At 39.0% G+C, this 24,726-nt stretch overlaps 1 protein-coding gene across 2 annotated transcripts in view; it reads right to left on the reverse strand.

Annotated features, from left to right (window-relative positions):
* The window catches only part of LOC150079303 (diuretic hormone receptor-like), a 310,651-nt gene that overhangs the window by 60,121 nt on the left and 225,804 nt on the right, over positions 1-24,726 (reverse strand). For both annotated transcript variants that reach the window (XM_090382355.1, XM_090382354.1), the window contains exons 5-6: positions 16,377-16,497; positions 6,916-7,066 (exon numbers count right to left, since the gene is read on the reverse strand). In XM_090382355.1, the coding sequence (XP_090238481.1) occupies positions 6,916-7,066; positions 16,377-16,497 (272 nt within the window). The remainder of the gene's footprint in view (positions 1-6,915; positions 7,067-16,376; positions 16,498-24,726) is intronic.

Below are 24,726 nucleotides of genomic sequence, written 5' to 3' on the forward strand. Positions count from 1 at the left end.
GGACACAAAATTCTTGGGACTCAGATTTGACAAAAAGCTGACCTTTCTGGATCATATCCGTCAGCTCCGCACAAAGTGCACAAGAGGCCTTAATATTCTCCTCTACATCATGGGGTGCAGACCGATGCACCCTTCTACGGCTTTACCGTGCACTTGTGCGATCCAAATTAGATTATGGGTCCCAGGTATATTCTTCAGCCGGAGACAGCGCCCTTCGATGGCTGGACCCTGTCCATCATCAGGCTCTCCGTATCGCTACTGGAGCATATAGAACATCTCCTGTCCAGAGTTTATACGTCGAAGCAAACGAACCACCGTTATCGCTTCGACGTAAGCAGTTGTCTTTAAAGTACGCTTTAAAACTAAAATCCCTGCCATACCATCCAACGTGGCCATTCGTTTTTGAGCCACGATGGGAAAATTTGTACAATACCCGTAATACTGCCAATCGTCCCTTTGGTATTGGTCTCCAAGAGCTACTCAAAGAACTTAATATCAAGGTAGACAAGGTTGCCCAAACACCAAAGCAACCCCTTCCACCCTGGCATGCTCATGTCCCGGCATGTGACTTATCCCTTAGAAATTGGGGAAAGTCGGACACTCCATCATCAGTCTACCTGCAGCTTTATTCAGCACACCGAGCTGAACATTCTGACTTCGCGCCAGTTTACACAGACGGTTCGAAGTCGGAATCATATGTGGGATCTGCTGCTGTCTTTACAGACAGCACTACATCGCAGCAGATTCCCTCTGAATGCAGCATATTTACTGCAGAGCTGCACGCTATAGAGTTAGCTTTGGATCACATCAGTAAATGCCAATACCAACGGTTCATTTTATATTCCGATTCTCTCAGCGTGTTACAAGCTTTAATAACCGTGAGATGTAATTCTCATCCAGTTCTGTCTAGCATTCAGCGGAAGATTCACTTTCTCCGTGAACGTGAATATCCTCTTCTGCTGGATTCCCAGCCACATTGGGATTATGGGAAACGATTTGGTTGACACCGCAGCCAAATCAGCAATTCCCAGTAATAATCGCTGCCTGTCAGTCCCCTATACAGACTACAGGCAAATAATACACGAGAAAATACACTCCCAATGGCAGGATTCGTGGAATAGACAGACTGCGAATAAATTATATCATATAAAGCCTGTAACTGAACCGTGATCTAGTCTGCGCAGGAATCGTAAGGAGGAAGTTGTTCTTGCCCGGACCCGCATAAGACATAGTCATTTGACACATTCTTTTTTGCTGAGGGCTGATGACCCTCCTATGTGTGAGTCTTGTGGCACAATTTTATCAATTAGACACATTTTAATTGATTGTCCAGATTTTAGTAATATCCGTTTTACTGCTTTTATTCATCTGACTGAGCCTTATACACGGTCAGATTTTATCTGACAATGACCACGTGTCTGCTATTTTTTAGCTTTTTGAAATCAGTAAACCATTTTACTCATATTTAAAATATCTACTTTGTTATTGTTACTTGTTTACTGATATTTGTCTTTTACTGTTTATACTTGTTTTTTTATACTTTGACTTGGTGACCTAATTCTTTAGGCCACTGAAAAAAAAAATATTTTTTAATGACCAGGTTTTGGCGCATTATAGCCTTAGTTGCTAATGCGCCAATAAAACCCAACAACAAACAAACAATCAATCTGTCTTAGGACCTCTCCTGTGGAACTATGTACTGGACGAGTTCCTCGACTTAGGGGGCGTACAGGCATTGGCATATGCAGACGACCTGTCCCTAACCCTTACTGCAGATTCAAGAGCCCAACTAGAAAGTCTCGCGAATGCAGCAGTAACCACACTGCGAGAATGGACGGAAAGGCATCGACTCACCATATCGGCCACCAAGACCAAATCCATCTTACTTAAGGGCTACCTAACCCCAACTAGACCACCGCAAATAAGAATCAACAATAGAATAATTCAGCCAGCCACAGAACTAAAGTATCTGGGTGTTATCCTGGACCGTAATCTATCTTTCACCCCACACCTAAAATAGGCGCCTCCGTAGCCAGGTGGGAAGGAGCAGCAGTGCGTAGCACATGTTTCTTGATTAGATCGGGGTTCGAGCCCGTCACCACCAAATATGGAGGATGCGGAAAGGTCAGGGAACGACCACTGCATATTCCCGGAGCAATATGGCCTTAGTTGCTAATGCTCTTAAAAACCAAATAACAGCAACACCTAAAATATATACAGGCTCAGATGAAAAAGTATGCTGGCATGCTTGCGAGAGTCACACGGCGCACCCTTGCGATACTTTATAAAGCAGCCATTATTCCAGCAATCATATACGCCTCCGGTGTCTGGTTCCACAAAGCCTGAACAGTGGTAAACCGCAGACGATTGGATATTATACATAGACCCATCCTATTGACCCTCACCCGAGCATGCAAGAAAGTCTCTACCCATGCACTACAAGTGATCACGGGTGCTCTCCCTCTTGATCTTGAGGTGACTCGCAACGGCATGCTTCAGCAACTCAGATGCGGCAAAGCCATAACCTTCCAGGACCACACCACGGACCCGGCAAATAATTGTAAAGCTGAGAAGTACAGGCTGCAGACCTACTTAACATCAATATGGCAACAACGCTGGACGATGTCTGACAAAGGAGACGTCACCCGAAGGTTCCTCCCAAACTTGCAACGAGTATACCCAAAATATCCCACATGGCTCTGCCCTGGTCTCCATGTCACCTACCTTCTCACTGGACATGGAGCCATCCGCTATAAGCTTAACCTCTTCAGACTAACAGATAACCCAGCATGTGCGTGTGGCTCCCTTGAAACCTGGGACCACCTGCTGCACGAGTGTGAATTTTATGAAGATTTTGGGGTAACTTCATCACACGAGTCCGCTTCAATCCTAAACACCAAGAGCACTACCTACTAGAAGACGAGGCAACCTACAATGCCCTCACTAACTTTGCACAGTGCTTATTTGCAAGACGACAGACTCTACCTATGCCACCAAACCCAGAACAACCAGAATAAAACAGCATGCATACATATTGAAACTGAATATTGATCCATGGACGGACATTGATCCCATGAGATAACTGAACCAACGAATGACATAATCTGCATGGACTGCCACCAAAATCCTGGCTGACTGTCCGGATTTCCTACTTGCCGATCTATGGACTGAGTCACCACCGAGGACAAACTCGCTGAACAACGGACGGGACTTGTATCCCATGAGTGAATACGTAACCAGAACTTACATAAATCACTACCAAACCTAGACCAAAACCTTGGATGGAAAAACCCTCGCTGGGTTCCCGGATGGCACAACCCTGTTGCCTCGGCACCTGGCCTGCAGCCTCTTGCATCCATGCCCTATTGGCGATTTGGGCCAGTCCCCTTGACTGGCCTGCTCTTTTTCCCTCTCCCTGCGTGGGAGGAGATGGTTTTGCTGTCTTCTCCCCCTTCTGCCATCCCTTTTTTCCCTTTGGTGGGGCATGGGCATGCCCCACTGTAAACTGGAGTTGTCTTCCCTTTCGGCTCCATATTTCTATCTATCTTCCCCTAGTCTTCAGCCTTCTCCCCACTCTATCTGACTGCAACGTGAACACGCCCCACACAATCTAAAGTCACCAATCTAAATTAATTTCGCTGAATATTCCGGACTTCCCTAGTGCTTCCCGCGACGCGTATGCGATTTTTTTTAACGTCCTAGCCACTGAAATCTCAGGTGGCAGGACCTGCCAGAGTGAACTATATACTAGTGGGTACCTGGTCTGCCTCCACGGGGCGAAAGTGGGGCAACGTTGGGCCTCAGTAGAGGTCTGGCGGCTAAACGACCAGAAGAACAATGGTACACAACACTACACATGTACAATATCCATACACTTTTAAATCTCTGGCTTTTCCAGTCAACTGGTTCACCCACAATGTAAACTACGCGGAGATGGGGGAAACCCCTGGTGCCGTTTGACCCTAAGCACACTTTACTTCAGTTCTAAATTTTACGAATTCCTTCAATTCAGTGCTTTTTAACTTGGTTGAAAATATCGTTTTCTTCTAAGAATTTCTAATCACTTAGTATATAATTACATTCATTTTAAAAGTGGCATTTATGACTGCAGCATTCCTGCTCTGCTATTCCATGTCCTTATTTTTGAATTATTTTTAGCAAAATATATAATCTAGTTCCTCAGATATGCCATCTCAGTTGTTATCTGAACTCTACAAATCACTTAACGTTTTGATTTCATTATCTGAAACCACGACTTCATCTGTTTTGGTTTCCCTAATCTTTGACTTCCAACTCCTTTTTACAACGATGGCGACAAAGTTATTTCAAATGAAGAGGCTATTAATGATCTAACATGGTTCATTCGTTTTTCAGAAAGTTGGACTAGACTATCAAATAATTCAGATTACTCCTAACTCGCGATATTTTCCTCACCGATGTCTTCTGAACTTTTACCAACCACTTCCAAGTTATACATTGCTTAAATTCCGACTTTTCTTCATGTTTATTATTACTTTCTTTCCTCAGACCTTTTATTCCTCATTCCTGTGTAAAATCTCTCATCCTTCAGTTTAGTTTCTTTCTGATTTTCCAAAAAAAAAAAAAAAAAAAAAAAACCCTAAACCAGCTTGAAATTAAACCACCCTTAAACAAGAATAACGAATATCACAACTTATTTCTTACAAGTTTTATTTTCTGTCTTTAATAGTTAAACAGCTTTCATTCTAAAATAACCGTTGTACTTTTGCACGCGACTTTTTTTTTGCTCTTTTTATTTTTGTCTTTTGCATTCAGATAGTTCTATTGTAAATGCTCTACTGACGTTTTTTTATGAATATTTCGACTAAACCTCTCCTACCATGCTTAGCATATCCAGCTTAAATCCTACTTATCCAAATACTACATATTCTGAATAAAGTGAGGCCGGTTTTTTTTTTTTTTTTTTTTTTTTTTTTAAGAAGAATTGAAGTTTAGGCAGAGTCAGTCGTTTTAGAATGAAGCAATAGCAATTTGCGATTTTCAGCCATCATTGGTGAAAACTTAATTATTTTTATTGATTAATTCTTATTATTACACGAGTTTTCACCTTTTTTGGTTACAGCGACATTTTGACTTCACTCGTGTGTGATATGCCGATTTTGGAAGTCTTCTTCCCAGATAAACTTAATCAGGTTAACGTTTGCGAAAAGTAGTGCCTAAACACTTCGCAACATTAATTCTTACAGCTTCGCTTCTGTTGTCCTTTTTTTTTTTCTATTGACAGGATAGTGTATTCACCATTCACGTATTGAGACGCCTCTGTTCAAGTCTGGTCGGAGACCGAACGAAAAAAACAGGCCTCTTTAATTGAGGCTATAGGTAGGCTATTTCATTTGCAGGGTCTGGGTATTTTCCCCTTGAATTATTTCGGGTGTTTCAGCCACCACAACATGAACACAATAAAAACTATGTAAATAGCAGACAATATGAACTACTGTACTCTGACGAAACTAGTCGACGTGCAAAAAATCTCCTAACCGTTCTGTTTCGTTTTTACCCATTGTACGATTTCGCCATCAGTTTTCTCTTGCAGTTAAAGAACACGATCACTTCAGTTGCTCATTTTTAAAGACTTTGTTTTCATTCAAATATTTGATTCACATTTTCCAATATTTGATAGGATATACGAATACTGGTTCTGTGTTAGGGTAAGAACGATTCACCTCTCATCCTCCGTGCAGGCATACGCTTGAGAAGTGAAGCATGGGAATGATATCTTGATTTCTCGACATATATCAGTACTCATATTCTTTTATAATACGCATTTAAATCGCGATATTTGAGGCAGTTCAATATATGGAGTGATTATAAAGTCCTTTTAAAAATTAATGACTCTAAAACTATAAGTCGTATCGAAAACCTTTCTGTATTTTAATCAGTATATTTTGGATTTTAGTGTAAAATTTGTTTGAGATTTGACCATCAACGACTTAGCGATTTATTTACTCCAATAAACAAATCAGTTTGCATTTAAGGAATGACCCAGGATCGGAGAATTCGAGTGTTTACTCGTCATGGTCTTATTCGTCGTAGTAAAGATGCAAATCTTTAGTACGCATGTGCTGCATGCCATTATATTGAAATGAATAATGAAAAGTTGATAGATTATGTTCTAGAACGCAAAGAAATGTGTGACTGATCACACCACAAATTAACTCCTCAACTCGGAAATTATTTTGCTGATTTTGTTACATTGCTTCATCTTCTAGTTTGATTTTCAAGGGGTAGCGTACATGTCTTCTTCACATATTATGATTCTACCAAAGATTGTCAACTTGAATCTTAAAAAAATAATGTATGTATATTTTCAAAATGTAAAGCTGGATGTGGATATACACTTATTGAAATACCATCATACCACTGCTTTGCTGTGGTATCATTTCCGATTTCACATTATTAATTATTGCTGAGTACATTTATCTCCCAATAAAAACAAAACAAAAAAACAGTTGAATAAATGTCCCAAGAAATAATGAGTAGCATTTATAATTTTAATATAACTTTTTGTTTCAAGATGAGCTATCGAAATAAATTTCTTTTAAGGTAGCTTATAATCCCTCATATATATCCTATGCTGTAAATTTGATCTGAATCGAACTATAAATGCGAATGTTACTGAGGGGAACACACGCAAATATATACAAACAGTGATTTTGCAAGTAAGGGTGACATTTGGACTATGCAACTTTTGGTGCAGTTGCTTGTATTGGTAACCTGGTGAGTATTACTTTCCACAGAATATTTGTTTAGTATTTATATAGAAAACTTCATTACTGAGACTAGAGCAAGGTAAATTATTCATTTAAGGTTTCTTTATTTTCTTAAATTATGTTTAAAAAAGATCAAGAAAATTGTGATTATTTTTTCGCTACTCACCCCATCCAATAATCGTATATATGTACAGTTTAATGTGCTCCACAGAGAAGGTTTTCACAACTAGCATATAAAGATACATGCCTTCTACGAACATCCAAAAAAAGTTGGTTCCCATTAAGTAGGTGAGCAGTATGACCATAACACAGGCTACCTAATAGAGGGAATGTTAATTTTGATATATATGAATGAACTTCAAACATCACAATATAAAACAAGTGCATAAATATATTAAAATTACGAGCAATTTTAAAAATATATAATTAAGGTCAACTTAAATTGCCGCCGTCAAATTAATATTCCGTGGTTCCGCACACGGAACGAGCTTTAACCTATAAATGCAAGAGATTGAATTTTGTAGTAACTAAGTTTTTGCTAAAATGTACTTTAAAATATTAAAATTAAATATCAGATTTTATTCTTTGGATTCAGGATTTGCATACTAACCCCTGTATATGCACTAATTGTATGTGTAAGACTTTGGTATTGATGGCCACTGTGCCATTCACTTCAGTTCAAGAAGAGCGCCATCGTAAATAAATAGAACCACAGTATTTATAAAGATAATTTACACTGATTTGACAGAAATCATGAGATACCTACTTAGTAACGAGTAGGCCCACCTTTCGCCCGGATGAGGGCAGTCACACAGTGAGGCATTGAGTCCACTAGTTCACGAAATCGTTCCACCCACGGGTATTTCCATCTATGCTAGCTGCACCGTTGTCCATAATTCCGTCGCATTCCTGGGTGGAAGATCCAAAGATCGAACGGACTTTCCACAGCATCCCAAAGGTGCTCCACAGGGTTCATATCCGGTGAACAGGGAGGCCATTCCATGGTGATAAAATTTGTGGAACATCTTCAAACCATGTTCTAGTCACAATGGCTCTGTGGGAAGGCGCGTTGTCCTGCTGAAAATGTCCATTGCCCTGTGGGTGCACTATAACCATGAAGGGATGCAGATGGTCTGCAAAGATATACACGTCACCTGGACTGTTCAGACGTCCCAACGCGTGCCAGTTGAACACGCCCAGACCATTACCGACCGTCTACCTGCCTGAATGGTTCCTCGTTGACATGGCGAGTGCATAGCTTCGTGCGGTTTCCGCAAGATACGCACCCTACCGTCTTTCCTGGAAACGGGACTCATCGGACCAGGAGACCCGTCTCCAATCATCCAAGTCCAGTGCCGATGTTCTTTTGCCCAGTTGAGGCGTAGAATCCTGTGTTGTGGTGTTAGCAAGGGACTCTGGTGGGTCAGCGGCTCCCATAACCTGTTGCGGCTACTGATCGCCTGATAGTCTTGGTGGAGACCTTTCTGACACCTCCCTCGAAGTCGGCGGTGATTTGTGGCACTGTCGCTCGCCTTTTGCTGAAATAATGCGTGACAAACGTCGACGACCACGTTCATCCGCCCACAGCGCTGTCCACGATGAGATGTTTTTCCGGTAATGTCGTATTCCCGATACACTCTTGATACTGTCGAACGGGGATAGTGCAATTTTTGTACCAACTCCGCGATAGAGTGACCCATGCGTCGGGCACCCACTATCACCCTCTTTTATATTCTGTTAACTCATGACGTTTATCCATACTTACATCGAATTACCGTCTGTGTGAATGCAGTGATACCTATATACCTGCCAAGCGGTGGGTTCATCAACTAGCAAAAGGATAACAGCGTCGCGTTACCTAGGAACCAGATATCCCATGAATTCTCACCTTTCAGTGTACATTTGGTCTCAAGATAACATGTACTGATATTTAGTGAATACTATACCTGAATTCTTTAAAATATTTCTCCTTCTAGTGCTATGAAAATATAACAGTATCGCATGCTTGAATTTGAAACTCAGACGAACCTCATTAAAAATCTGCAGTATTGCAGCGCTCTCTTGTCTTCTGTTATGTAAGATGTATGGGAGCCGATGTTCAAAGTTCGCCTGGGATATTTCGGCGCAGTATGACCTAAGTTGCTGATCCACCTACAACCAACCAACCAACCTACCTACCTACCTGGGATATTCCTTGTTTCTCGTAAACAACGATGTGCATAAATGTTCGTTTTGCACAGTGATTTCATATTTATGTCCCTCTCACATTAACTGTACTTGCGCTTTGCTTAGACATATCGAAATAGGTGTCCATAGAAGTTAATAAAATTGTGGAGCGGCACCACGTAATATAAATTCTGGTAAAAGAGGACCGAAAACCGGGTAATATTCGCTGAAGGCTTGGAGTACAATTTGGGAATGAGATACTGTCGAAAAAACAGGTGCATTGAGTGGTGTGCCGCATTCAAGAAGAGTGATGAGATATGTTTGGATGGATTTCTGTCTAGGTGGTTCCCCGGAATCACCTTACAATCTGTGTTATAGCATATATGCATAGCCAGTCATGTGTGTTATGTAGGTTCGTTTGTTTAGCAGTGTGCTGTATTGTTGTTTGTACGACTGGCTACTTAGCAACCAGCCAGCAGAAAATCATTTGGAAATTCGCTGGCTAGTTTCCATCCGCTGCCATAAGAAGGAGGTAAGCCATCAGCGCCATTCATTGATACTTTTTGATAACTGCTCTTTAGTACACAGTTTCCAGAGACGAACCCTGTAAAAATAAATAAATAATACAATAATTTGATAAATATAAAAGTAATGAAGAATGGGTTGATAGGAGAACAGCGGAGTTAGGATGCTTAGGGCTGAGACAGAGAAGGCAATCTGTGGGAGGCGGCGCGGTATGGGGTTGGCCAGCAGCTCCATTACGTGTTGTCTTGTCTTACAGCCTCTGCATGCTGTACAACAGCTTCTGCTTAGCAGGCGCAAATAGAGCAACAGAGGGGGGAGAAAATTGCAGAGCTAGAATATTGCATGCTACCCTGTGGTGCCAGCTGTTTGTAGCGCACGTGCTGTGTAACAGCCTCTGCTGGTAAGGTATTAATGCTGCGTGAAAGTGTAGTGTATGTCTTCCTCCCCCAACGCCGAAGTCAAGCTCATCCTCATCATTGTGTCCGTGTCACGTTCGGTTGAACGGCTGTGTTCACCCACCCCTGCCGAATCCGTCTGCTCCTGGTCTCCATGCTTAAGATATTAAATTGTGTTCCAAATCTTTTATTTTCATATTGCTTTTAGTTGTCTATATCCTGAATATTGCATTTGAAAAAGAGAGGGTGCCTTTTAGTGAGGGTTTATAATTTGTGCGTACAGTTACTTTTGTTTAGCTGTGCTTAGTAGCTGTCGGGAATATCGAATTCCGTGTCCCAGTAGGAGGCGAGCAGCTGAGGGGAGTTGTTCCATTCATCAGTTTTGCAGCCACTCTCATCCGCAGTCACTTTTGGGGGAAGGAATATCTCTATTCATACTTCTTTTTTCCGAGTCATTCTTTCCAGTTGTAGAAGAATGAACATAGTAATGACTTCAGTAATGGTTAGTGGAGAAAGTTAGTAGAGCTAGTGCATGAAGAGTGGCGAAATAAATTTTAGTATTAACGGCGCACATAATCGTAAGTGTATTATGCCTGTAGAAGTGCCTATTCACGGGCCAGTTTGCATGTTGTGTGTGTGTGTGTTGAAAAAACCAGGATTAACTCATGGAGAAAGAGTGGCGAGATATGTGGACGTTTTATGTAGGGCAGCCTGTACTTTTGTTCAATTTCTCCTTAGTACATTGTGATGATACATAACAATGTAAAATGACCATAAATGAGTATAATGCTATGTTTGTGTAGTATGTTTGTTTGTTTATAGCCGCTTCACTACCAGGAAGGCTGCTTTCCAGTATCAGTCCACTCCACAACTATACTCGTACTGTCCGTAGTGGGCTAAATCCCGCACCTCATGTGTATGCGAAGCTACTGTATCCAGCAAAGCTGATCGACCAGTGTAGTGGTGAATGTTTGCGTAATGTGGCGTCTGGTTTTGTTGAGTGATGGGCTTCTTACCCCAGTGTGGTGCAAGATATGCACCTGATTGGTTTCCGTCCCTACGAGCTGGGCGCCTCCGTGGGCAGGAGCAGCAGTGCGTATCACACGCTTCTTGATTAGACCGGGGTTCGAGCCCGTGACCACCAAATATGGAGGATGCGGAAATGTCAGAGAATGATTTTCTCCACTACCCTCACCGCATATCCCCGGAGCAATATGGCCTTAGTTGCTAATGCTCCTAAAAACCAAACAACAACAACCCTACGAATGGAGGCGAATCGTCAACTACAACCCTGCTTACTACTGATAAGAAAATCCCACCCAGTTTTCCATGGCTACAACCGTCAGTCATGTGAACATTAACAAAGTTGAGAAGCTTGTTATGGATAATCACGGCATTCATGCATGAAATTTCACAAGAAGCGTCAATAGTGCGGAGACCACCATTCACTAGCATCCGAAAAGTGATTGGAAAATGGTTCCAAAGATGTTGACATTTGATCAGAAAGCTTGGTGTGAGGTTTAGGAGTCTTCTAAGCAATCTGGATCGTAACAGAAGGAAGGCATTTTTTTTTATGAAAATTTCAAGCACGAAAGGTATTAGATCATGAGATACTTAGTACCATTCGTGGGTTGAAAAGAAACTTGAATTTCTCTAGATTGTAATTTTCAGGAAATATATATGAAGGGAAGTTATTCCAGAACGTACTAAATGTAAATGCATTTATTGACAAAATTTGATATCTGGTGAGATATGAACTTATCACTAAACACTTGAGAGCTGCTGTTATGAAAGGGCGTCATACGAATCATATCGCCAAAATAATAATCACAAATAAAAAAAAGAAACAAAAATAACCAGACATCCTCTGATAAGATACACAAATCAGACGTCGTCTGATTTCTGTAGGTTTTCTGAAGCGTGGTGTTATAAAAAATGTCCGCTATTATTTCAATCTCCTGACGACGAATGTTAGTGTTAGTAGTGGCAAATGATGCAAGAAAGCAAGTTTACACATCACTCCCCAAAAAAAAAAAAAAAATTTCCCACGCTACCTGTCCGACTCCTCTAATAATTTCAGTGGTTCCTCCTTAAATATATTCAAACTACCCACTTCCGCAATACCAGATGAAAGTTTGTTCCAACAATCAATTACTAGCTGGCTGAAAGCAAATTTGATGAAGGATGATATCAACATTTAGCTTACTCAATCCATTCAAAGCCTAAAACATCCCAATCAGATCTCCTCGCAGGTGCCTAGTTTCCAGACGCCACAATTTGCAGAATCGAAGCCTTTCTTGTTAAGAGTACCCTTTTGTTCCCCCTCATTAATCTCGTTGCCCTTCTCTGCACCCGTTCCAAGTATATCTTCTTAAAATGAGGCTTTCAGATCTGTATTCAGTACTCAAATGTTGCTTAACCACTGCCGTGGAAACGGGGGATATTCATCTTCTTATCTCTGCTGGCAAAAAATTCCTGTATATCGGTGAGCCGACCGGGCTAGCCAGGTAGGTCAAGTGCCTGCCTGGCAATCCAAATGTCGCGGGTTCGATTCCCGCCTTGGGCTTGGATCACAGTAAAAATGCAAAAAAACTTTGGGAGGTGCATTATGGCCATAGAAGCTGATGCGCCAACAACTAACAAGGAAAAAAAAAAGTATATCGGTGACAATACAACATGAGGAATCCTAGCAGCCTGTGTGCATTACCCACAAAACCTCATCTGTCTGCACAATTATCCCCAAGTCTCTTTCTTTCTCCACTACCCTCATTGTTGTACTCCACACTTGCCACTTCCCAGCCCACCTGCCTAATTTTTCTAGATCTTGTGGTGGTAGTATGCTCCGATTACTGTCATTAAGCATCCTGTCAATCTTTGTATAATATGCGAACTCAGATATTATGCCTTCATCAATATTATTAATAAATATTGAAAACAAAGGTGAGCTCAGCACTGAACCGCAGAGGGCTCCACTAATAACATTAGTCCAAGAAGAGTTGTGCCCATTGGTAATTACTCTGTCTTCTCCCGCTCAACCTTCCCTTTATCCATAGTAGTAACTTGCTCCTAATGTTAAACTGCTTCAATTTATACAGCAGTCTTTTATGTGCAACAGTATTAAAAGCTTTTCTGAAATCTGTGTATATGACGTTAAAATTAATTTTTGCATCTAGTTCCTCAGGAACTATGCTTTGGTCAGTGTTATTGTCAATCACTGGAATAAACTGTCTTCCTGGGTAGTTGAGGTTGACAGTCTGTTAAAGTTTAAGAGAAACAAATGGTTAAGTACCTTCTGATTGTCGAAAGAGTATGATAAAAGGGATTGTACAGATGAAGAGTTTGGCCTAAAGAAGCACACAAGACTGCACAAATTATCATGTGTGAAATTTGTTAGAGAAAAGAAAGAGTTAAGTTATAATAGGAAAAGGGTGTGTGCCCGATGATTCGGGCACTATTCTGCTCCCTTCTGAAGATTGGAGAAACCTTAGGAAATGCTTAACAGCTGTAGCGAGTTGTAAATAGCTGTCTCGCAATACATTTTAAATAAAGTATTTGTTTGGTTGTATCAGAAAAAGCCCAGCTTCTTTGCATCTTATGGTATATAATAATATTAAAAAGCATTGCAGAAAGATCAAGAAAAGAACCCTTCGGGACTTCATATTAACAGTATTGAGACCATCTCAGAACTCTGGGTTGGGAGATCCTGCACCCCACCCTAGAGTTTAGACAGGTCGCCTTCAGATTTCTATCTCTTCACACCGTTAAAGAGTTTTTGGGAGTACAGAAGTTTGACAGCAACGTAGCAGTACAAGCGTTTGTTTTTCAGTAGCTGCGAGCCGTCTCAAAGAATTTTATGTCAGCATCTTTCCATCGACAAAACAAGTGCATACATTAGGCGTAGAGAGAGAGAGTTGTTGACCTAATGTGAATCGGATAATGCATACTACGATGAAACTTTTTTGGGTAAAATTTGAGCAACTGACGCGCTACCTATGGCAGTGATCACTCGAGTTACGTGAGAGTATTAAAGCCACAGTTATGGTTGATATCGATTTATTGAATGAAAGGCGGGAAGAATTGATTCTGGATGTTTGCGACACAACCACCAGCGAAAACCATCGTGAACATTTGTAAAAAAAAAAAAAAAAAACACTCAACTAACTGACCTATAACAAATTGTGTTATGCTATTACTGTCTAGTCAAAATCCTGAGTTGTGTACCTAATTATGGTATAGAAATCTTTATTGTAATAATAATAATGCGAATCGATACATTGCAATATTGTCCTTTACGACCACCAGCGCTTAACAGTGACAATGCAGGATGTAAGAGAAATGGATAAATAATACCAGAGAACATTGATAAATGAAACATTAGGTTTGATTTATGGCTTAAAGAAGTACACAAGTACATTAGGAAATACATATCGGAAGCATAAAATTAAGTACAGCTCAAAGTACAGTAGAATTACATACAGCACAATATACAAAGAAAATATAGGTGGAAACAAAAAAAGTGTAATACGGAACAGGTAACGTTCTTTGCACTGAAGCAGTAGTAGTAAGTTCATCATTCCTCATCGTAATAATGAATAAGTTAGTAAGCCACCGTCATATCAGATGGAATTGTTGGCTTGTAGCATTAAGATGAGCTTCGAGGAGAAGGATCAGGGACGGGAAATACAACTCAAAGATGCGGCGTCCGTATTCTCTGTCACAAGCAAGCTTATTAAAGTCAGCATCCAATGACTGGGCACATGAGAGCAGCTGAAAAGGCAACCTATCGGACAAGTGAAGGCGGCCGAGATTTGTGCACAGAGTTGGAGTCGCTCTGAGAGAAGAGTGAAGGACTCTCCAAGAGCACAAGTCCCAGAATGATGGTGCGGAAATCTTACCGATCATTTTAACAGTCGTGGTAATGCGTTTCACGTTATCAGCATAGGGAGTCACGAATTTGTAGCAAACTGGCAGTTTCAGTTGTTCTTAACTGTGGAGGAAATTAGTTTGCCTGTTTTAAGAGCCCGTTTTAAGAGCCAAAACTCAGCAGCGAAGAGTGGCCTAATCGCGATAAGGGCAGCAGATGCTCATACCCCTGCAGCATATAAAATCTGAGAGTATGCCATGGTTTTATATTTTTTCTGGTAAGTGCAACTTCATTAATATACTCTAAATGCTATTTGACAATCCATTGGAGTTAAGCTGCCTGGGTGAGCAGCTTGGCCGTGTGGTTATTGAAGCACAGCGTAGGGTCAAAAACAACTCCGAGATTAGTTGCTTATTATTATATACCCTGTAAAGTACAATGAATTCGAGAACGCCACGTGTTCGAATCCAAATATGTTACAAAATATAGCAATATTCTGTCTATTTTGAAAGCTCCTCATTTAGTCGTTCTTGAGTATAAACAAAAAAAAAAAAAAAAAAAAATTACAGTCCACATACCTTTATCTCTAGCAGCATGTAATTTTTATTCAAACACTGGAATCTCGTTTACATTTTTCTTGCCCTTCATGTATAGCACGGTAAATTTATGTTAATAATTGCATTTATTGGTAAGCTACAGGCAAATGGAAGATATGAAATGTGTAAAACAGAGGAACTGTTTTGTTATATTATTCTTTACTTTTTCTAAGCCTGTGAATCATCCAGTGCAGTGCAATACTGAAAGATCTGCCCGAAGTGGATATTAGAATGTTTCGCTACGAACGAACAGAAAGAAACTGCGAACTGTTCTGAATCTGTAGAATCCTATCCGTAAAGCAACTGTCTATGAGACATGGTACAGTTATGAAGCAGACTGCAAGTGATGCAATGGATAAGTTCTCATTTTGCTCTTCGATTCGCAGGTAATTGCTGTTTCATTTCATATCCATTCATTATTTGAATGCCTTCAAAGGTGATCTGCGTGTTCCATTAAAACTAGACTCTTGGAAGAAGTTTCTCTGGAGTTGTCAATTTGTTACTGGACAATATATGTTCTAATTAAAAAAATACCGAAAAATTAATGAGAATTTCGGGAATCATGGCATACAGGTTGAAAACCATTGCGTTAGTGCAACCATCTTGAATCCTGTAAGTACTCAGCCATTCTTCATATAGTTAATTTTGGTAAAGAAATCTCGGGTCTTATTTCGCTTACCTTCGTATTTAAGGCAAGTCTTAAGGTAGACAAATGTTTAGTTTCAAAAATAGTAGTTTGATTACTCACATGGATTAAATGAAATTATCAATTTTTGAAAATAAACCTCTTAGGTCCTATAAGATGTATTTCTACTGAAAAATAACTTCCTTGGTTCAACTGATTGAAAGATTACTTATCTGCTGCTGTTTCGAATCATCTGAAGATAATCAGAATTTGGAGTATATACGTTTTCTAGTAAACTCGATTCGGCAAATGTATCTTATAAAATAAAAATAAGACTTTCATTTCACACAAGCTTTCTTGTGAGGATACAGTCCCGGGGTTAACAAGAAAAGAAAGCAATAACTACAATCATAGTAGGGAGTAAGACAATTCACTGGGGGAAAATCTTATTCTTACCTTGCTAGCTGAACGAGAATGACTAGACTGTAGCGTAGCGGTGATGATCCAGGTCACATCGATTAGAACGTAGGTTACCATCAAGTTACTGTGGATAGTGTTTCTTAGGCAACGCAAATCTCTGAAAGTAGCAGACACGAAAACAGTTATATAGATTAAAAGCAACTGGAAATCAGACTGACCGAGTTACAGACTTATTATTATTAAATTACCCTAGTCTTTGATAAGTTGAATGTTTAAAGAAAATAAACCTTTGTTCCTCTAACTTTAACGAATGACAAAAATAGTCGGTATAAATATAAAATTAATTCCATTTAAGATAATCGCAATCTGCTTATGTTTAAGTGAACAGGGAAGGATGAAAGCAGCAGCTGATTAATAATTCACATAAAGCTGTTTCAGTTCCAGAAGTACCTTCAAATATTTCTGTATTAGTTTACTCCAGTAGTAGCAGAAGTCTGTTAATAATTACCACTGGATTTTAATGTACTATTCCCGAGAAGTTTGCATTATTCATGAGCAGGATTCCATGACAGCAAGAAACTTCGTTGGATATGAAAATACATTATTGAAGAGAATTACGATGCTCGAGTGCTCCTGAAAAGAATATGCTCGTCGCAGCAGTAACTTATTTTACCGTTTGGAACTAAAATTAAAAATGTAAATTCATCCCTCACTAGTAAAACTCTGTAACAGATTAAGGTACTGTGAGGAGCTGATAACTAAAGTTTGATTTATTAGAGCCAAAAGGATGGTAAAGCCATGTTGACATTTAAAAGAAAGAAAACTGTAACAGTTACAGAATGCTTTCTTAGGAAAAAAATGGAAGTTATGGAAAAGAAGCACGGTTTCAAAAGCGATCACGACGAGTTCAATGCAAGTTTCAATGCAAAATTAATGTAGCAGTTAAAAATAGTATTTTTTCAAATCTATTTGACGATATAGTGGCTGTATCACTTGGTTCTGTTTGAAGGGATCTTGTTTCGATTCCCATTGCCAAACTGAAGTGATTTATTTTCGTTGGTGCTGGATGGCACAGGCCTTCAGTTGCCTAGCCGAGTGGCTTCGGGAGGGCGGGAAGTTTTATCTTCATATTAACTCGGGTTTCTTTTTTATTCTACAAAACAGGCACTGTAACCATAGAATCCATGCATTTTACAGCCAATATATGGTGATGCCTTAGATCCTTAACCACCACTGCGTTTGTCCTAAACAATTTGGCTAAACTTTCTTTCCGGCAATCTTGATTTTCAGTATTCATTTTTTAAAGTGGTTCTTCCTGTTATTTGTTTCTTAGATTTTTATGGTAATGTTGTCAAAGAAGAAAGCTTTAATCCACTCTGTGTACAATATACATAGTGAGTTAAAGAAACTGCAGTCTATAACAGTAGTTGGTATTTTGGTTTGTGAGACATCTTGCACAACTTGAAGTTAATAGAGCCGAAAGAATAGGTTCTAAAATAAGCTTGTTTACGTAATATTATTTATGTGCACACTCCGTGGGCTTTGAAATAAGACCACCTAATAATACATTGGACCTGCTCACAAGCAGATAACCATTTAAACACTTTTAAATGGGCTTCTCGAGATTGCGAAACACCTGAAGATCCCGTTGAGCATATCTTAACTGCGCCATAGCAACCCATAATAGGTACATTCCTCATTCAGATGTCCTATGTGATTGTTATCTGGAGAGTAGTAAGCCTAGGGAGGAGACGAATTCTTTCACATATTCTGAAAACCATATATATTTATCCTAGTGGTATTACGTTGGCTACTTGAAAGATGTTATGGCCATGTTGAGAACGTCGCCATGACACATTAACAATGCAGCCTTCACACTACCATCCTACCCAGTCTGAACTATGCACGGCAGTACCTTGCCTCATTCTGGTTTTGCCACACGATGTTTATTTTTCCCATGTGCAAAAGGGAATACAATTCGTCAGAACCTGAAGCCCCTCACAGGTAGCACATCGGGTATAATCATTGCCCTATCCACACCAGATGGAAAAGGCCTGACTTCGAATTCCGTCAATAGGCAGAGGAATATTTATGAGTTTTTTTTCTTTTTTTTTCACAACATGACTGAGTTAGTGTTAGTCGGTATCAGGCGAGGGTCATTCAGAAGAATTTCACCCTTAGAAAGACATTACACTTGATTAGAATGGTGTGAACCTTTTCAAATTGTATTAAACAGTATAAAACATGGGACTTTCGAAGAATTCTATAAATAGCACTAATTTTCCTTTACATGAAAGGTGAACATGTATGAAAAGTTTTACGTAAAAGAAGAAAAATAGATGTAATTTCATTTATAAAAGTTATTATTTATATTATTACACTTTTATTTAGGTACTGTAAACTAGTTATGTATTGTAAGAGGTTGATTATATTAAAACCTTATTAGTAAGGCCAAATGATGCAACAAAATGCACTTTTATTACATCAGCCAAAAAAAAAAAAAAAAAAAAAAAATATATATATATATATATAACACAAAGTTCTGCTTTGAATTTAGCGAAACTTACTGCCCTGCCAAGTTTCACGGCAACTTAATTCAGTGCTCGACAACCCGCTGCCCATAGGTGAACGTCATGAGATCAAATCTTTTGCTATTCCCCGAGATTTTAGATTTGTGTTTCCTAGTTTGTGTCCGATCCACGAGGAAGAACAGCTCATCCTCATTAATTTTACTCAATCACTTAAGCGCATTACACACTTCAATTAGATCTCCCTTTATATGTCTAGTTGTCAAACATTGCAGTCCGCACCTTCTTAGACGTTCTTCATGTGTACTTCGCTTTGCACTGGTCGCCAATCTGTCTCCCTTTCCTGAATCCTCTCCAGAATTTCTTTTTTTAGGTGCAGTCTTCAGACCTGAATACAGTAATCAAAATGCGGTCAAACTATTGTCTTATATAAAGGCATAATTACCTCCTTCTCCCTACTAGTAAAGGTCCTATAAATCAAGAATAGGACATCACGCACCGGCCTAGCCGCCTGTTAACATTACCTGGAAAATTGTATGTTACATTGAATCATAGCACCTAAGTCTTTTTCGTTTTGAACGAATTTTGGCTCTTGTCCCCTTAGCTTATACTTGACACCAGGATTTCTGTTTTCGAAATATAAATCTTACATTTAGAAGTGTTAAACTTTAGTTGCTTTTTTTTTGGGATCATGTATGCAACCGCTGCACGTGATTTGGAACCATACTTTTTAGTTCGAATTATTATATTACCTTATTCACCTTCAGATCGTCACGAAACATTGGTAGCCTTATTTGGATAGCCTAGTCAGTATTGTTCATGAAAATTAGAAATAGGAGGAGAACCCAACCCCCCAGGGACCGCATTTTTACACTGGTTGGTTCCCCATGAAGACTGATCATTTATGACAACCTCTCCTATAATAATACAAGCATTCTGAACAAAGAATTCAATGATAGCCTTGGATGATAATGATTGTCATAGTAGAGGCTTATATTTCAATATATCGGTAGACTTTTTCGACTTTTCTTCATTTTATGCCACTTGTCTGTGTAGAATATCACAGGATTAATTCGTAAATTGTTATACATACTGAGAGTATTCTGAGAACATTTTCATGAATCCAACCGAATTTTTGAGGACTGGGTGAAATGGCATCCACCCATCTCCCCGAGAATTTCTGGTGTTTCTCGACTGCCAAATGATATCGTTCTGGTCAGGACCATGACTTGAACGATATCGTTTTAGTATTTCAGTGACAGGTTTAGAAAGAATAATGTGGCTATTCTCTATAAGTGTTTGAGTCCAGTCCATGAGATGGTTTCAAAATTTGACAGTATAATTGATTTGGATATAGTCAGGACTCGATTGAGCCACCTTATGAGTCTATATTCCATGCAAAATCCAGTTAATTTCGATATGACAGGCTGAATATGAAAGTAGAAAACAGGAGCGTGTCTATCTTCATCAGTGCTACCAGTCCATATTAGTACATCCAACAAATAGGACCTATGGCATTATAGGATTCAAAATCTCTAAATCCCAGCATGGATCATTTTAACTTCTCGGATTTATTCCAATATTATTTAGCTAGAGCGAATATTGATATTGGAAGCGTTTCAGGTCAGTCATTGTTTTGACGCGCGAGCACACTCGTTTAAGTTTACTGTGGTTCGAGGGCATGGGGCTGCTAAATAAGGTTAACGGTTGTATTCTTGTCAAAAAAAGTAATGTAATTAGTTGGGAAATTCCTTTGACCTATGTGGTCCTGACGAGTATAAACAGAACATTTATTTTTTGTTAATAACAGAGATGATTATTATTAAATGTCATCGTAATTTATGAAACTGTACATGGCTAGTTTTTGGCAAAGAATTATTGCCTTAGAAAGAATTCTTGAGTTGGATAACAGAAACGATCAGTTACATGATCTTAAAAAAATCAAGAGTTCGATACCTGATTTTAGAGCTTTTCTTTTAGAATTTAATTTTCTTTTCCAGAGTTTTCAGTGGTTGTACTGCGAGTAGAATATCATTTACGTTCTTCTAGTTCGCCTCAGTATTATTGATAATTTATGCATTCTAGTGCGCACTAGAATGCATAAATATTATACTATTACTGATATTATAATATATTAGTAATGTTATACACACTGCCGCTTGTGTCCTCCTCTAAAGACGCGAATTTAGAGATCAACCCAATATTCTCCTTCATATTGCGAATAAATCATGCGTATGGATACGACAGATATACGGTTGTACCTGGACACTGTTTGGAAGAATCTGAAGTAGAATTCTTCGTGAACTCTATTATATACAATAGGAATTTCTGTTCTCTTGTCTTGTAATTTAATTTGATTAAAAGTATCACGTGATGCGATATATCTTTTAAAAAAATGTCCTACAAATATTATCAGATGGCCAAGAGAATCGTATCTTTGTATTTCTAAATCGAGGAAGAATAGAACATACACTTGTTTACAAAAATCGCATCTGGAAAGAAGCAGCATTTTAAATTTGCTTACACTTATAATTGAACAAGCGCAACATTGTGTGCAACATCAATGTACAGGAACAAATTTTCAAGGAATTCAGGCGAGTCCTGAAACCCTCTGACGTTGAGAGTTAAAATGGTGAAAGCCAGAGTGTTTTTAGCAGAAAGCGGTGATAAAATTTTCTTTCCAAGATAAGCAAAAGAAAGGAGGAACATTTCATAAACAGATGCCACGAATGTTTTGGAAGGCATGTAAAGTCGGCTCACTCTTATTTTTTGTAAAGAAGATCAGAGAAGGTCAGGCAAGCATTTGGAAATTCAAGGAGTGGATAGATGGGTATTGCTCTTACAAATACAGCCTTAGGCTGAGCACACCATACAGTTTAAGCCATTTTTATATCCTCTAAAGGCATTACGTGGAGAATATTTCAAGTCACATACAGGCTTCAGTAATGCATAGAAGCTGTGAACACGGCATCTTATGCTTTCGACCGCGACATTGATCGCTTTGCGTACCGCTGAGTAAAGTGTGCATGAACAAGAGACGGTGTTGGAAAGTAGCATTAATGATAAGACTTGTACCCCGTTGCTGTACTAGTCTAAAGGTAAACTGGTTTGCACTAGGAAAAAACGTTACCCATAATTGCATTCATTTTGCATACTGTAACACCACAGTATTCCATTATGAAGAAAAATAACGTCATTTTTTTAAAAAAAATGTATTATTTGTTTTATTCTTGATACGGTGCTACCAAAACCTGCCATCAGAAAGCGGACTTAATTCGTCCATAGACAATGTTACCTTTATCTTGCGGATTTAAAGCAACGCTCTTTTGCCAAGTGTGAACACACCATTTAAGCATATGTATGATCGTATTAAAAGCAGTAATATCTCTCAGAAGAGAAGCGGTTTTTATATGTAGTGCAGTAATAAATGCGAAATCATTGCTTCGAAATGAGATATAATGCGGTTATAAAGGAACCGTTTGCTAGGTTTTTAGTAAAAGTTGCTATAAAAACACACTCTTGCACTAGTTATAACACATTAAAAGATTATACTTGACTGACACCTGTAAGTAGAAAATAATACAAGTTTAAAACTTCAAACTGACATTTTTTTTTTCATATTCATTTTTATGCATCTCTCACCGGAGAACTAGTGAGTCTAAATATTTGACGCGCCTGAGTTATTCTGCACCCCTATATTAGAGTCAAATATTTTAATCTTTCAAAACGTAGTGCGCAATTTAATGGAAACCTCTGGTTTCCATTAAGTCTCTACTTTTCGTTTAATTCATAAATGATTTTTGATCCGCATTTAAGTTTACTTGCATGGATTAACAATTACATGTGGACAAAACATGAATATAAAGTATTCAGGGGCATCCAGACTGCTGGATACTTTTGAATAGTTTGACTGCAATACTGACAAAAAGACAGGCATAGGTTCCAACGAAGATGTTATTTTTAGAATAGTAGAGATTTTTGATTACTCGGTGGGTATGAAAGGAAATGTGCCAGAATATGTGGATCACTTTTTGTGATGTTGGAGTGGATATTAATTCCCAGTTTCATTCGTCTACTATATTAATATGTCTACGGGCGTATAAAATGCTAGACTTCATTAAGTTGGTTGTCAGAACAGCAATATGGTAATAGTTTTACTAGATTATTAATAGGATCCTTAAGCAATATCTTACTAGATAATGCCTAGATGCCTCACTAGGAGAGTCCAATTGATTGAGAACTAATTTGAAATCAAGTTAGATTTATGATGCAATCCCTGCTAAATCTGTTAGTAGACCTGATTAAATTTGAAGCTTACGCCAAACACACAGACGGTCAATTGCTACAGTTCTCTCAAATGTGTGAGGCCTGAACACTATGCTGTTGATTCAGCCATCGTCAAATGGTAAAATTTAATGTATACATGCAATGAACTTACAAAGGACCCAAACTATGGAATGGAATTGTAAACTGTGTATTTGAATACTATCGGACGAGAGTAATGTTTTGCATTTTAACTCTGGATTGATCCCTAAATTTAATAAATACTAATATAAAAGCCCTGTCAGTAACTTCCGTGATGGGTACTTATAGTTCTATTGTGCGAATATGTGCGAGTTCTCGCATATAATCATATGCAGTCTTGGCTTGCTAGATTTTCTACACGTAGAATGTACCGTGGTATTTATTTAACTTTTATAACATGATGACTCGCTGCTATATGTGTTTTTTTATGTATATTATAATAGTCTCATCAGGTTTGCGCCTGTGATCAGTGATGATTGATGTTATTTGATATTTTTCTTTCTCTAAGTTGTTCAGGACGTTGATCAGAGAAATTTTATTTAATTCATAGAATTTACAGAATTCCGGCATTAATGGTCAAGTTCCAGATTTAATATATTGATTACTGTTACACGAGTTTTTATCAACCATTTGTTATATTACTTTGCATCTGTCATGTGTGATTTTCAGTTTTTTGTTTTATTTATTTGTGTATCTAACATTATTTTGTTTTCTTGGACACGTCAGTCAAGCGCGGGGGGCCGGTACAGAAACATTTGCGCTTTGAGCTACCGTGGCTCAAGCCCTTCTGACTACTAAGTACGGTGTTCTCTGTGTTGTAGTGTATTCTAGCTATTTTGTGAACTCCTGACGATTTGGGTCATACTGGCGTATTAACAGAAAACTTATTTTAAATATACCAGAAACTGAGACAAATTGTTGCTAAAATTAGGGTTATACTTGATAAGGTGAGATTCTATTATCTGAGTGCCAAGCAACACTTGCCCTGCAAACGTACGACTCCTTATCCACGCCCCTATACGTGGTGAGAGGGCTTCCTAGTGATGCTGTTAATTCTCTAGTCCAGCATTATAGGAATCCGGCGTGTTTGCTGCGACCTGTGAAAACTCAGAAATGGGGTATCCTGGTGGTCGAAGAGCCAAGCTTCAACTCACTACTTTTAAACCTTCTTCGACAAGCCGGGTGGTATGGCTCGATCAGTCGGCTAGGGAGTTCTGCATGGGTCCACCGTGGTGAAGCCATGCCCTTATGGTCACACGGACAGGATTCAGGCTGGTAGAGTATGGTGTCTAGGAGCCTTGCCGTCCGATCCCCGAGCGCATTATTGTTTGCGGGTAATGGGCGGCCCTTTTGGCTCAGTGGGGAGTAGAGTCCAGTTATTAAAACATAACTTCTCACTAATCCTGATAATCTAAATCTTTCTTCCGGAATTCCAAAACGGTCCCTACCAGAAAGTAATTACAGAAACGAGCATACTAACTTCACAGCAAAGACGCCCAGAAGAGAAGACATATCAGGTTCAAAAATTAAAAATAAATAAATTTTCTCTTTAT

This window comes from Mastigoproctus giganteus, chromosome 10 (assembly GCF_048544385.1).
Source record: "Mastigoproctus giganteus isolate SK-2022 chromosome 10, ASM4854438v1, whole genome shotgun sequence".
Classification (NCBI taxonomy): domain Eukaryota; kingdom Metazoa; phylum Arthropoda; class Arachnida; order Uropygi; family Thelyphonidae; genus Mastigoproctus; species Mastigoproctus giganteus.